This window comes from Sinocyclocheilus anshuiensis, unplaced genomic scaffold (genome assembly GCF_001515605.1).
Source record: "Sinocyclocheilus anshuiensis isolate Anshui unplaced genomic scaffold, SAMN03320099.WGS_v1.1 scaffold2015, whole genome shotgun sequence".
In the NCBI taxonomy this organism is placed as follows: domain Eukaryota; kingdom Metazoa; phylum Chordata; class Actinopteri; order Cypriniformes; family Cyprinidae; genus Sinocyclocheilus; species Sinocyclocheilus anshuiensis.
The window spans coordinates 72,114-87,582 of NW_015551020.1; the positions used below are offsets into that span (position 1 = coordinate 72,114).

At 37.6% G+C, this 15,469-nt stretch overlaps 1 protein-coding gene across 1 annotated transcript in view; it reads right to left on the reverse strand.

Annotated features, from left to right (window-relative positions):
- Positions 1-156: 156 nt before the first annotated feature.
- LOC107661090 (1-phosphatidylinositol 4,5-bisphosphate phosphodiesterase beta-3-like) overlaps positions 157-15,469 on the reverse strand; it is a 41,671-nt gene continuing 26,358 nt past the window's right edge. The window contains exons 16-34 of the mRNA XM_016450541.1: positions 15,303-15,382; positions 15,121-15,217; positions 14,867-14,951; positions 14,108-14,232; positions 13,828-13,982; positions 13,545-13,706; positions 13,316-13,415; positions 13,113-13,217; positions 10,830-10,924; positions 10,096-10,225; positions 8,956-8,991; positions 8,736-8,845; positions 7,537-7,646; positions 6,696-6,852; positions 6,503-6,579; positions 6,323-6,412; positions 4,768-4,825; positions 3,854-3,940; positions 157-2,886 (exon numbers count right to left, since the gene is read on the reverse strand). Coding sequence (XP_016306027.1) covers positions 2,596-2,886; positions 3,854-3,940; positions 4,768-4,825; positions 6,323-6,412; positions 6,503-6,579; positions 6,696-6,852; positions 7,537-7,646; positions 8,736-8,845; positions 8,956-8,991; positions 10,096-10,225; positions 10,830-10,924; positions 13,113-13,217; positions 13,316-13,415; positions 13,545-13,706; positions 13,828-13,982; positions 14,108-14,232; positions 14,867-14,951; positions 15,121-15,217; positions 15,303-15,382 — 2,150 coding nt within the window. The 3' untranslated portion in view covers positions 157-2,595. The remainder of the gene's footprint in view (positions 2,887-3,853; positions 3,941-4,767; positions 4,826-6,322; positions 6,413-6,502; positions 6,580-6,695; positions 6,853-7,536; positions 7,647-8,735; positions 8,846-8,955; positions 8,992-10,095; positions 10,226-10,829; positions 10,925-13,112; positions 13,218-13,315; positions 13,416-13,544; positions 13,707-13,827; positions 13,983-14,107; positions 14,233-14,866; positions 14,952-15,120; positions 15,218-15,302; positions 15,383-15,469) is intronic.

Here is a 15,469-nt window from a genome sequence, read left to right on the forward strand (position 1 = left end):
AGGGGGGGGGGGGGTTACTGTACCAACAACAAAGTCAATTTACAGGACATGCTTTGCAAGCATTAATAAAATAATAATAAAAGGTGCTAAAATTCAAAATCAGAACAACCACCTGAATTTTGTCCTATTTTAAGACACTAAAAAGTGGGTTTCTAAATTACTTGATTTCAAAAAAGGAATTGTTGGGTTTTTAAATGATAAAATAGTGCCATTCAACCATTACTAGTCTATACACAAAACAGAACCATAATGTGATATAACATAGGCACAATACAGAATAATGCCTCTGTTAAGATCAAGACAATCATAAAGTGTCATAATCATATATATATATATATATATATATATATATATAAAAAATACAGGCCATAGAGTATTTGGGTGTTTCTCAATAAAAAAAAAAACACACCTGCACCTCATTTTAAGTAAGAAATCAAATGCCGGACAGGCAGCAGAAGACAGCTGAATGATGCTTAGGTTGACTGTATAGTGTGCACGTGTTGTTGGGACACTAGATCAGCCTAAGATGCAAGCAAAAAGACAGATGTCACCCTCAACTTCTCCTCTAGTCAGTAGTAAAATTCATTTATGTCTAAAATTGAATGAATTATATGTAGATGGATATAAACTCTTATGTGGTTTCGACTGAAATACACACATTAATATTTTCTGGTAGTATGTACAACACTAATGTCCCTCTCCAAAGATAAGAAGACATGGAGAGAGGAAATGTTTACATGCAAGTACCATTTATCCCTGTTCATGCAGGTAAATAAAGCTATTGATTTAACATATGAACACATAATATGGGCTGAGTCACAAACTCGTGCTCACTTCTCATAGCAAACGATGGTGTTGTCCATCTCATCTCATTTCAGCCCTTTGGCTTCTGGCCTTCTAAACTCTACTGTGCAGTGTTCATTCTCACAGCCAGCGCTTACCTCACTCATACAAACACACACACACTTTGTAAATTACACTGGGAAATATTATCATCCAAGCATGCAGAAGAACCGTCATGTCCATGATGCATATTATGTTACTCGCTCAGCAAATGTAATTGTTTGATAATCATAAGTGCTGTAATCATTGTCTTTCTCAAAGTGCTTCCATTGAGATCATTATGCACCAAGCACAACAGTGTGAATGATGCTCGCTCGACTCTATAACTGCCTTAATATTAAGCCGCGAAGCCCTGAGAGACACAAAGAGAATGAAAAAAGGTGGGGAAAAGATGCACATGGACATAGAACTAAAAAACTGACCAAATATATTAAAGTAAACAGGAAGTGGGGGGTGACTGCAGACCAGATTACAGTACGAGAAAGCAAAAACCAAACATCATACATTCTAATGGATTAAAAAAGCCCTGGATTGTGGTGATCAGAGCTAAGCTTCAAAAGTCTTGCTTCAATCTCACATTAAAAACTCATCTCATATGCTCTGATTGGCTGCATATTATGCAACATGACTCTGAATAGACCCTGATAAAGCCAGATGAGGGATTTGTGCGCAGCGTTCCTGACGTCGCACCCAGAACGTGAGAAGATTCAACAGGGTTTGGCAGTTTAAAGTTTCCTAGACATCACTGGATTTCAGACAGTGTGAGATGCGGGATCACTGCCAATTACACAGAATCTGGATTAGATTAAGCCAACCGATAGAGACAGATACGGGGGAGGTATAGGAAAGAGAGCGAGTGGGATTATGGGATTTTAGAATGCATTAACTGGGTGAGAGAGTTCAAGCGAAGTACATGTAAATGTGAGGCACTTAAACATTTTAGTGTCATCCGACACAAACACAATATACACTTTTAGGAAAAAATGTGCAGAAATTGCATCTTTAGGCCTACAGCAACTTGTCACTGGGGCGGTACCCTCAAATGGTCAACTTGGCACCTTATTTAGCCCTAAAAGTTATCACTTTAAGGGTACATATTACTACTTATGAACTAATAGGTACTAATACGCACTTTTTGGGGGGAAGATAAGGTACAAAGTTGTGCCCCAGTGAAGCTGTGTAATTTTTGCACATTTTTCAAACAGTGTGCTCAGGACCTGATCAACATTCACAAGACCGGATGTTTCGTCGCTGTGGTGAAATGAATTGTGTTGGGGGTGTGTAAGAAATAGTCCATCTGTGCGTTATTATGTAAGCACGTATCTTTAAGACTAAGCATGAGCCTAGCGCTAGCAATTCATTACTGCCAAATTTACACTGCCACCTATAGGACAACTCGCTGCACTATTCATAAAGCTGCAAAGTGCACAATATATAACCGAAATAAATAGAAAACCCCATCCCTCTGGTTTCCACAGGTATCTTGCATACAGGTGGTAGTATGAACGAGAGCCCACATTATTAAAGCTAGATAAAATCCACTGCGTTTATGGATTAAAACAGGAATTTGGTTAAAAAGAATTGATTCAGACAGACACGGTGGTAAAGTGTATGCAAGCTAAACAACAACAAAAATTCTCACAAAATGCATACAACTTTTAGTAATACTATATCTATTCTTAAAATCCTCTGCGGACAGAAATGGACTGGAGAGAGTGATAAGAAAAACAAATAAAACAAACGGTAGTATGACTAGTACACTCCTGTAGTATCTGTCTCGGACTTGACGGGAGTGTTTGAGGTGGAGGAGAAGTCCAGCATTGAGGACGAGATATTGGCCATGTTGCTCCAGCTGTGGTTGGGGGAGGAATAAGGGGGCGTGCTGCAGTTAGAGGGGGGGCCAGAGCTGGAGCTGTCATTGGCCTGACCCATCAGAGTGTCTTTACGGGAGCCTTTGCTCTCGATCTCCTGCAGATACTGAGAGATCTCTTCCGGCAAGCGCTTCAGCTCTGCTTCGCAGTCGCATGTCAGACGGGCCTGATCCTGCAGAGACAAGATGATTCCATTCAACATTTGAAGGAAAAAGAAAAAAACTTATGGCATCTTCAAATCAGGGGTGGTGACATGGCCAAAGATTTATATGACAATATGCGCTATTTTATTTAATGTTAAAAATACATATCCCAATATATTTACTTAAGCTGAAAATAAGGTTATCGCAATATCAACATTTTCGATACCACTGTAAAAACTAATTCTAACCTATGTAATGTAATTAAAAGGTTCAGTATTAAAAATAAGAACTGATTACAATGAGGCAAAGTGGGGACAAAAAGGTATATCTATCAGAAGTAAGAAATTCACACAAATGCTCATCCAGATGGGCAATGATTACAGCTGGACAGGCATATAACTTTGTGTATTTAACCGTTTGAGAATAAAAACCCATGGAAAAAGCTTCAATACCTATAAACTCTATTATAGGCACCTCTCTTTGTGGGTGCTTTGAGTGTATATGCTCAGAAAATTGTCTGTTAAACAGTGTTCAAATACAGAACTGAGTTCTCTTTCGCATCTTATTGTGCTTTTAAAATCTGTTGAATGTTTAAATGGGCTGGCTTAAAAATGTGCGCAAATGATAAACTACTGTGATGATGCAGCACTGCAACATCGAATTAGCATAACCGTGACAATTTGAAATGCAGACCGGTTGTCAAATTTCTACAGGGTTATCATGTCCAGTATATTGTCCCACCCCTACTTCAAACAGTCTAAAAAGCTTTCAGAATCTGAAATGACCATTTATTTTTCTTCATGACAGTGGTGACATTACCTCTTGTAACGGCAGTATTTTGGCAGAATATATACAGTAGTTATTGTGGTACATTTCAGTAAGGGATTTTTTTTTTTTTTTACATTTTGCCATAAATGGGTGGAATTGATCAGTAAAATAGAATAATGTGACAATGAACAAGGACTGAAAGCGGAATAAATCTGTGCATGGACTGACCACAGGAACCTCCTCCTCTATTTTCTGAAGGATGTCCTTGTGAAGGGCTTTTAACTTCTCTTGACGCTTCGCTTGAGCCAATTCCAGCTACACAAAGAGAGAAAGAATTAAGGAAATTCATGAGGAAGATTGACCTTGTTTATTTGAACTTTTGTTTGGTATGGCTCAGAAACACTTTGTCCTAACAAGGTTCAGAGCAACAGCGATGAGTTTCTGTCCAAAATTGATGAGACATTCTGTCGAGTGCTTGTTTACTAGACAGATTTGTGGAGTAGGACCACTCAGAAGCATCTAATATCTACTGATTGCCTACGATTTTATTGTTGTCAGCGACTGTTGCCCATCATTAAGTATCAAGTTTTTGGCACTAGTCAGACCCACCTGGGTGGCTTTTCGGACAACGGAGTATGTTGTCAGAGCTTGTTGGGAGAGATCAATCTGACTGGCTGTTCAGCTTAAGGAGCCAGACCACAACAAGATAATATCTCAGATGATTATGCTTAGTAAATCGACAGAAGCAGAAATTGTGATGACGTTCAAAACACCATTCATCGAGCAGCCCTATCTGTTTCTTGCAGTGTTTTTAATAAAATTGTTTTTAATTCAGTTCTTTTGAGGCTGCTTATTTGTCACATATGGTATCAATACAAAAACATTCGATTCTGGTATTGGACCGAAGCCAAAATTGTGGTATCAAGCCAACCCTACAATTGCGTCACCACTAGTTCTTTGATGTTAGTTCAGTGTGTCATGGCCTTTATGTATTCAGTACATACAGGAAAAACTGTTAAAAAAATGACCATGAAAACTTGAGTGACACCTAATTAGGACAAGGTGTAAGATTAAGATTGTCTAAAAAGAGATATTTACACAAATAACTCTACATTCATAAACATTTCCACAACTCTACTCACCTGACGGATTAAGTTGACCGACTCATTGATATGTTTTTTATTGATCTCATTCAACTCCCTACTGAGTGAGAGAATGACAGAAGGTTACGTTCATTGTACACCTTTCCAAAGTATCCAGTGATGTTAATGGCTTGATGAGCCTCAGCAGCACATTACAAATGGTCTCATTTCTCTCTATTTCTCCCTTACATTTTATCTTACAGTTTCCATAACAGGAAAATTAGAAATATGGCTGCTTTTACAGATATCTCGAGGCATCTTAGAACATCTCTGATTAAGATATAGGTCAGATTGTTCTAAAAAGAATTAGAAAAAAATGGGGATGTAACTGTATTTGTCTATATAATGAAAGTCAGTGGGGTCCAAAACAACAGTGAGACATGAGGGTGAGGATGATGATGACAATTTTAAGCGAACTAGCCCTTTAAGGCAAGTAGTGTCCATTCCTTACAATCCATTTACAGGTCACTAATATTTAATTTGCATTTATCCTCAGCATCCATTGTGCTATTGAGGCAAGCCAATTAAAGGGATAGTTTGCCCCAAAATGAAAATGCTTTCATCATTTACTCACCCTCATGTTGTTCCAAACCTGTAAGACTTACTTTCTTCTGTAAAACACAAATTAAAGGGGTCATATGATGTGATTTCAAGCTTTCCTTTCTCTTTGGAGTGTTACAAGCTGTTTGTGAATAGATAAGATCCCTAAAGTTGCGTGCAGCGCATTTTATGGAGGACTGTTTCCTGAACCTGGGAGAGAACCCTACAATGCCGGCTGTTCTGACTCACAGCCTGTAAGTACGTTTTCATATTTAAAGAATTTGCCACTGATGATTCAAACGCGAGTTTTGAGCAGTGTAGAGTAGCGCTTGTTGTTTGTCGTTTCTCCGATCACAAATGCAGACATGGTTTTATGTTTACGCGGCGCGATGCAACGCAACACGTAAAAAGACAGTATAAGTCATTATAATCCGAAATTAGGTCTCCACTGGATGCAACAAATGCCTCGTTTATAATGGGTTTTAATGTTTTTGTCTCGTCGCTCTGAAGCACGGCATCACAGTATGGTAAGGGGCGTAACATTTCCGTCACACGCTTGAGGTATTCGGCCAATCATAACGCACTGGATAGCTGGCCAATCAGAGCACACCTCGCTTTTCAGACCAATGAGCTTTGTAAAAATCTACGCGTTTCAGAAAGGCGGAGCATAGAGGAGAAACAATAATGTACAGTATGTGGAAAATAATGTGTTTTTTGAACCTTAAACCGCACAAACACATTTCATTACACCAAATACACAAAATAATGTTCTTTTTAGCAACATCATATGACCCCTTTAAGATACGTTTTTTTTTTACAGTGAAAGTCAATGGTCACCAAAACTGCTTGTTACCAACATTCTTTCAAATATTTTCTTTTGTTTTCGGCAGAAGAAAGAAAGCTTTCCGAGTATGGAATGATAAGAGATTGACTAGAGGTTGGGGGGTGTGTGCTAACCTTTTAACCCTAGACTGTCACTGGCACTGTCCTTGAGATAAGAAAAACTATTACTCACGGCTCAGTCTTGTCCTTTTCTGCTTTCTTAGCCTCAATGATGCTGTTCAGCCTCTTCCTGTCCAGAATCTTCTGTAACTCTTTCTTCTCTCTGCGAGTAGTAATGTGACATTTTAGCATTTGTCCGCAAACCCACAAACGCGCCTCAAACACAAAGATGCAAAAAAAAAAAGTTTCTCACTTGTCACACACTTCCTTGAGCTTCTTGATCTGGGCTGCTTGGCATTCTTGGGCGATTTCCCTCAGTTTCTGATTGGCCTGACACAGAAGCACAGAGTCACAAAGAATACACATTTTTAGCAGTGTGTGTGTGTGTAGTGCCTTACAGAGCAGCTGTGTTCGCTGTGTCTTTGGGCTATTGTTGTGTGTCATACCTCTTTGAGGTGGAATTGTTTAGCCTCCTTCTCTGTCTGATGTTGTGCATGTCTAAGCACAAGAAGCTCCTGCATCTGCTCCTCTTTGAACCGGTCCATCTGTTTCTGCACCTCCAGATCCAGCTCATTCAATTCCCTCTGAACCTCCTCTGACCCACTACACACACAAATAGCAAACATCTATTTAATAATATAAATAATTATAATATTAATAAATGAATCACAAAGAAATGATTCAAATCAAACAGTCTCCAATGTTCTTTTAACCAAAGGCCAGCAACCTTTCTGACATTAAGTGATGTTTCATTTTTTGGAATTTTTCATTTTTCTTCAAAATCTAATTTGACCCCGGAAATGAACAAAGTTATAGGATTTTGATCAATGTAAAACGAAGAAAGGTTCTGCTGTAAAATGTAGCAATCGTTCTGATTCTACACTATATCTAGGTAATTAATAAAATAAGCAACTTTGTGACAGTGAGTATGTGAAAACTGTTCAAAAGATCACATGTTTTATGAAAGGTCAGAGTATTTGGCTTCTCATACAACTTATAACTAAATAAAGTAGTCTGCGTTTAACCATTGGTGTCGCTCCCTGCTTTAAACAATGTAAAATATCCATCAGAAAGTCTGATCACATCCCCTTCCATTATTCTCTGCTAAACACAATGTTCCTCATGAGAACTGAATATTCATTTCAGATTGGCTGCTTTACCACTCTGAGCTCCGGACCTCTTGATCATTGTATGAATTACAGCAAACAGTTGGCACTCATGCACAATATCCACCTGGCCAACATTGATTAAGGTCAAACAGTCAATGTTGAATCTAAATGTCCTCACTTTTTCTTCAGACTGGAGCGCAGACGCTTCTCCATCTGACTCCGTTTCCTCTGGAGGTCAGAGTTCAGCTGACTACAGCGAGTCCTTTGTTCCTTACTGAGAGCCCACACCTGAAACACACAAAAACACATTCTTTAAGTTATTTTTGAAAAGAGACCAGCATAGTTGTGGCATTTGTCAGAGCGCTATGGCTCTGATATCAGTTCGTCATTCTTATGGCAAAGCACTGTTGACTGCTCGAAACTTACTGGCTGATTATGTTTGAACGTGTTGATTCATTTTCGCATGGCTATAAAGGATTTCCAGGTCTTGAGCATATTAACGTACCATATTACTTTAGTAAATGATCTGACCTTCAAATAGCCATACAGCTCAGAAAATCGATTAACACCACTGCTATCTACTGAGAGCTGTGGTAGACTCAAGTCATGCTCTCTTACTCAATAACAGTGGTTCCCAGTCCTGGTCCTGGAGAACCCCTAACACTGTACATTTCTGATGTCTCTCTTATCTGACACGCACATTTGTTGATGAGTTGAATCAGGTGTGTTTGATTAGGGAGGTTCTCCCGGACCAGGATAAAGTGAGGCTTTCAAATTTGTAATGAATGCTTGGTCGTTTTGACGATTAAACGTGTGAAAGAAGGTTTAACTAGTTAACGCTAATGCGAGGGTGTTTCTAATGCAGCGTCTATGTGAGGGACGGTAAATTTGACATAATTCTCTCTTCTGACTGCCGTTACCAGTCTTTTTTTGAAAGTTATCACTATCGTGGAGTTTTTCTTTTGCTATTTGAGCAAATTGGAATGCAAAAAATATGTGTGTGGTACTCTCCCATTCACTGCTCTCAAAGTTAACCCAACTATGACGACTTCCGCTGCTGAGAAACCCAGAAATGTGAAAAAGGTCCATTGGACTGATCTGTCTATTTACCACAAGCAAAGCCTATCAACTAAGACATGCTACTGTAGCTACAGTGCATGTTCAAACATACTAGCAATGCCTGGCAATGTGCTAAAACACCCTTTCCATCAAGGCTTTCTCAACCAAAAATCAAAGCTGGTCTTGAAGAACTAACCTTCTTTTTTTATCTAGGTAAAAATATACGTGCATATTATTTGGTTAAATGTGACCATGATGGTACATTCTCTTCATAACACATAACTGCAAGTGCTGTTGCAAGAATAGAGTGCTTTTGACCTTTTTGAGATGTTTCTTTTTCAGCTCCTTGAGTTCCTTGCATTGCTTCTTCAACAGCTTCAGGTAAGAGTTGTGCTGTTTGAGCTCATCAATAGACTGAGGTTCGATTACTGCAAAACACAGATACAAAGCTTGTCCGTGATCTGCAACTTCTCATCACTTCGCAGGGGACTGATGAAGATGAGTGTACAATGGTTAGATGAGGGTGAGTGAATCTTACCTTTAAGAATGTTGTTGACTAAATCTTCTTTTTGGCCTAAAATATATTACACACAAACACTCAGTTCACTTAATGAACATGACATGCATACACATAAGTAAACATTAGAGGTATAACGGTTCACGGTTCAGTACGTATTGCTGTTTTGAGGTCACTGTTTTGGTACAGTTTAGTTTGAGAGTGGGGGCATGGGGGGTTGTATTCTTAATTAGACATTTTCATTAGAAATTTTCACAAGAATTCACTAACACTTGGTAACATTGGCCTTAACTTAAAAAAACCTGTTTTGAATTACTAAATAAACATTTTAATTGTAATTAATTAAATTAATTATGCTCTACATTTGTGTGCCAAAACATACATGCTATAGAGAGCACTTTAAACCTTACAAAAAAAATAGTAGGACAAGGTAAATTCACCGAAAAAAACAAGTGTTAACACAATGATTTATTTATTTTGTAAATGTAGGGGCTCTATATTATTATTTCACTACAGTTAATGTTCTTCAGAGAAAAAGAAAAATCAAGGTAAATTTAGAAGTCCAAAAAGAAATAGGTATATTTTAAAAATACACATCTTAGTAAATAACATTGTGCTCCTTTCTGATGCGCTCCATCTTGCACTTGCATGGTGAAGTTTAAGTTTAACCACGACTCACTTGCTGATAAATCAAACTAACTGGGAAATATAAACCATAAATAATTCTAGAGATCCAAAAACGTCATATTTTTTTTTTTTTTCATATAACATGACATGAGAACTAAATTTAAAAGGGAATTCCCTATAAAAGCTTATAAATGGTTGTCCACTCTTAACCATGCTGCCGATTCGAGGAGATAATCAAACGTCTTCTGCTATGCTTTGTTCCTGTAGTCAACAGCACTGTGAAGTCGTTGGGCTTGCAGAGTGACGCACGGATGCAAAAATGACACAGATGAACCTTGCACTGTGCATTAGTGCAAGTTGTCACTCCAAATGTCTTTACCAAAAGAGATCATCATAATTTCTTATTACAAGAACCGCTATACCCCTAATAGATATCAGAAATGAAATGACTGGAACATTAAGTTGGCTGTGGAGAGAATGATCGTGAGCAAGACAGCAGGAAAAAGAGTGACTGTTTCTGAGGTGAGACCAAACCTGATGCAGGAGGGTTCATGACCTCAGTGAGTACAGAAGGTGTTGGAGATGGCAGAGGGCAAATAGGGTCAACAGAGGTCACGCAGCCAGAGTCAAACTTGTCTCCTTCATCTTGTTTCACAGGTCCACCCTGCAGACACACACACACACTCACAGTATGTATTCACTTAATGGCTGAAATATCTACAAGATGTTAGTTCACGTAGCAGTGAGCTAATAGTAATAGGAATAGTTCACCCAAAACGAATTTATTCCAAACCCATTAAGGAGAAACTTAATAATGAATAATATATTTGTCACTGTTTTTAATGTAGTTATAATAAATGGGAACTGGAGCTTTCAAGATTCTAAAAATATGCTAAAGTACCATAAAAGCATCACATGCACAAGCATAAACTCGATCAACTGATTAATTGAAAATATATGAGTCAAATGAATGATTTGCTGAGGAATAGGACTGAATACTGATTAAGGAAGACTTGGATGTCAGGATTTTCAGTGGACAACAACTTAAATTTTAGTCTGTTTCTCACACAAAAACAAAAAGATGAGCAAATGAAGATTTTTTTATATTTTAGGGTTGGCTGCAAGTTCAAATTGGAGATCACTAAGGGGATTGGTTGGTTGCAGAAATTCAAATTGGACGAGTCACTATTACCAGAATTTTATATAGGTTACTGCCAGACATTTGCTAAATGACCCCCATCTAAGTAAAGTCGACAGGCGTGACTGACCTCAGTGGGATCCTCCATAAGTGCTAATAGCTGCCTTTCTCTCTGGGCCAGCAGAGAGAGATGTTTGATGGGGTTTGTCAGAGCCTCTGCATACTCTACACAAAAACAAGAGTAAGACAGAGGGAAAAGAGTAAGACTGCTACAAAGGTTTACAACGAGTGGTACAGAGGGCAAAATCGGGCTTATAACTGAAAGACTTCTGGTTTGAATTATACTCTGTGTGACCCATTAACCAACTTTTTTGTTTTATTAATATATATATATATATATACACACACACACACACACGCAAACATTTGTATTTGTTGTGAATTTGACTCATTTGTTTCTTTTTTCTAATTTTTCTTATTTTTTCTTTGTACTACATCTCCCACAATTCCTAGTAAACTATGGTGCACTACATTACCCATATTCCCCTGGTTAAGGTCTATAAATAGACCTTACTTCCTTCATTTGTCCCTTTTGCATTGGTGAGGTGTGGGTGTTTGAATGGACACCCAACCATGTTCTTTGAGTCCTTTCCTTAGGATGCGTTAAGTAAGTCTGTTTGCCAATTGTATAGTTTAAAACAAGAGTAAGACAGAGGGAAAAGAGTAAGACTGCTACAAAGGTTTACAACGAGTGGTACAGAGGGCAAAATCGGGCTTATAACTGAAAGACTGCTGGTTTGAATTATACTCTGTGTGACCCATTAACCAACTTTTTTGTTTTATTAATATATATATATATATATATATATATATATATACACACACAGCAGAGAGAGATGTTTGATGGGGTTTGTCAGAGCCTCTGCATACTCTACACAAAAACAAGAGTAAGACAGAGGGAAAAGAGTAAGACTGCTACAAAGGTTTACAACGAGTGGTACAGAGGGCAAAATCGGGCTTATAACTGAAAGACTTCTGGTTTGAATTATACTCTGTGTGACCCATTAACCAACTTTTTTGTTTTATTAATATATATATATATATATACACACACACACACACACGCAAACATTTATTTAAAATGTCACATTTTATCTCGGTCTACAGATATGTAGAGATAGGAAATATATTAAAATATTTGAAAATAAATGCTGTTACATTTTAAATATACAAATCCTTACCTGTATTATGTGTAAATGATATACATAAAAATTATATAAACTTCATAAAATATAATAGCACGCATGTATGGCATTATATATTTTTAATATATACTATTTATTTTTTCTTTATATATGTATATATAAACGGATATGCGTATATATATATATATATATACACAAAAGAAAAATATAGTGCCATAAATTTATAGTTAGAATTTTTTTTGTTTTTTATAACAAAAAATCATTGTATATTTACAAAATGTTGATAACTTTAAACCCATCAAATTATGAAGCTACTATATTTAAGATTAAAGATTGAGTTCATTTTAAATTACATAAGTTCTTTGTGTGTGTGTGTTTGATAATATTTGGTTCATCATGAGGCTCTTCAGTCTGGAGACGAACATTGTGCATTTCTGAGCAGCATCAGCATTAACTTCTCGCTTTTACTTTGCTTTTCTAAAACACTGAACATGCAGCAACAGCACTGAACGCATTCGACTCGTGTTAATAGATCATATTTAACATGTGCCCTTTTTGTGTTGAAACTAAGGTCAGAAAGGAACCCATATTCCCCTGGTTAAGGTCTATAAATAGACCTTACTTCCTTCATTTGTCCCTTTTGCATTGGTGAGGTGTAGGTGTTTGAATGGACACCCAACCATGTCCTTTGAGTCCTTCCCTATACAATTGGCAAACAAAGTAAGTTTGTTTGCCAATTGTATAGTTTTAATTTATTTGAATTGTTAAGATATTTAATCCTTATTTGGATTGAGTACAATATTGATGTTTATTGATTAATTGATTGTATGAGTTTGATTTTCTCTTTTGTATTGTTTTTAGTGACTTAAAACCATCCTGTTTATCCTGTGCATCCTGTTCATCATGTCCATCCTAGTAGTCCTGCTCCATGTGAATTTGTGAACTTCATGTCATGTGAATTGCTAAAGATTTATGCTTCTTCAATCCAATGGAATAAAAGAGAGCAAAGGACTGGTGTTTTCTTCCAATGTTTTAATCAGACACGCCACCAAGTTTCTACAATTTTAACGAACTTTGGATATTTGAACTTTTCATATTTAACAGTATTTGCACAGCAATATTGTTCACCAGCTGCTAATATTACATCTATGTAGCAGATTATAAACTCATTGTCATGGCATTCACAGTCCCACAGAAACCTCTCCTACCTTGGTGTTCATTGGGAATGTAGTCTTGTGCCTCAGTGTACACAAGTAGGGATGACAGCATGAGCGGTTGGTTCAGCTCGTTCTTCAGACATATGTAGTGATATCCTAATAGACACATAAACACACACATATAGCAGATGTAGGACAGTAGACAGTATCAGACTAACAAGTCTGTTAGATCACTGCCTCGTATTGGCACAAACCTGGGCGCAGTGCCGATACTGGCAAGATGCGATGGCCAATAAACTTTCCATTTTCTTCATACACTGCTACTCGCAGAGATGCAAGGGTGGGCAACACCACCTAGAAAGATAGAAATGAACAGCATTTCATTTAACAAAAAAGTGTAGATTAGTAGAGTATTAAACAGCTTCACAGTTTTATGCATGACATAATTGTCATTTTAGGGCAACTTTTCTTTTCATTTGTTACCTTGTTGAACACAAAGGTTTCATCATCCCAGACTGGGTCCAGAGAGTTGTTGTTAGAAGTTTTCGTTCGATATTTCCTTTTAGTGTCTGCGGGAAGTCCAAACATGTCCACCTCCACGTAAACACCAACTTTCTTATCATTCAGAAACTGACCTGAGATGATCTATGTATGCGAGGGAAAAGTGAGAAATGACATGATTGTACATATTACATTTGAAATTACAAAGTAAAATAGCTAACTATTACTATATCTTTAAACAGCATACTACATGTGCACAAAATACCTTGATTTTAACTGTGTTGGCTACGATGCCATCCACAATGTCCACAGTAAAGGGGTCAAAGTGTTTGTCCGTGCGTCTCATGAACTCTGGCTTCAGCAGATAACCACAGTGGCCGTTATATTCGAACACCCCCATGTTCAGCTGCATCGGCAAGTCTGAGACAGAGAAGAATTAAGCTTATTTAAAGATTTTCAAGGCTACTAAAATATATACAAATGTAGAAAAAAACAACTAGACAGAAGGAAGACGACAATAAAATAGAGCTGTTTGCATAGCTGACCGAGAGTTTGGAAGTTTAGTGCCACCATTTGGCAACCCACGTTCCAGAAGAGCTGTGGCATATAGTTACTAGAGTCCACACGAGTCCCTTTGGGGTAGATCCGACTCAGCTGCTTTTTATTGTATCTGAATACAGACATTTTGCTCAGGAAGAACAACATTACTTGAATATAAAAGCGCAAACATGCACACACCAAACATATAACTAAAACTATTGCCATGTCCTGATTCGTATATTATCCATCCTAAGTAGTATTCAAAATTAGAATAAAGAATGTTGAAATGAGTATGCCAAAGATACCCTGATGGTCTACTATTTCTGGTGAATATTCGGATCAGAACCACAAACACAAATTAAGAAAAAAACACTCCAAGGGTTTGCGTGGACCAGCTTTTTAATTTTCCACCAGTAATAGCCGGTCTAAAACTAAAAAACACCGCAGATGTGAAATACTGTACCTACAATATGGTAGGAAGAATTGTTGAGTAGTATAAATAAATTAACAGAAATGTGGAGTGTATATATGAGGAGTGCATATTTGACAATATGATTGACAGGCCAGTTTACATTGACATGATATGCGTAACTGTACAAAAAGATGCTATTATGATATGGTAGTATGTATCAAGACTTGCCTACTCCTCCGCTACATACAAGAATTTTTCTTCAAATACTTTTAGGAGATATTACAAGTAGGTAAACTGGGATGCAGCACATTATAGCAGTCATTATCTGCTGACTGAGGCTGGTGAAGGATACTCAACAAACTCGCTGGGAGAGTTCTTCAATGTGTCCATGCCTTTGGTCTCCACAAAAGATGACATCTCAAAATATTTATTCCTCTCTGAAAAGAGAGAGAGGGATCAAAGTTAAATTCTGCCAGACTAAACAATGATTTTATGAAGCGGACAGATAATTCTGTCCTGGCTTCTAATTGGTCAACACAGTATTGGTTTCAGACATAGAATACACAGCATAGTAACAGCTATGATGTGAAAGGTATCACGACTCACTGGCTGCCGCCTCAAAGGACTTGAATTTGACAGGTTCTATATAGTTGACCAGTGTAGACATCTCCTCTGTAGCATTAACCTCACTGTACGCAGTACCCTGAAACAGAGAGACACGTCAAAGATGCACACAGAAAGAGAGACAGAGAGAAGAATAGCAAACATGACAGATTGACAGGAGTTACCTCATCAGTGTTGTTGTGTTTCTTTGGATCTGGAATGGGTTCCTCTTCCTCCTCTTCTTCACTCTCCCCATCTCCCCGATCTAGAAATTAATATAAAAAAAAATACACACACACACACACACACACACACACACACACACACACACACACACATAAAATATTTAGAA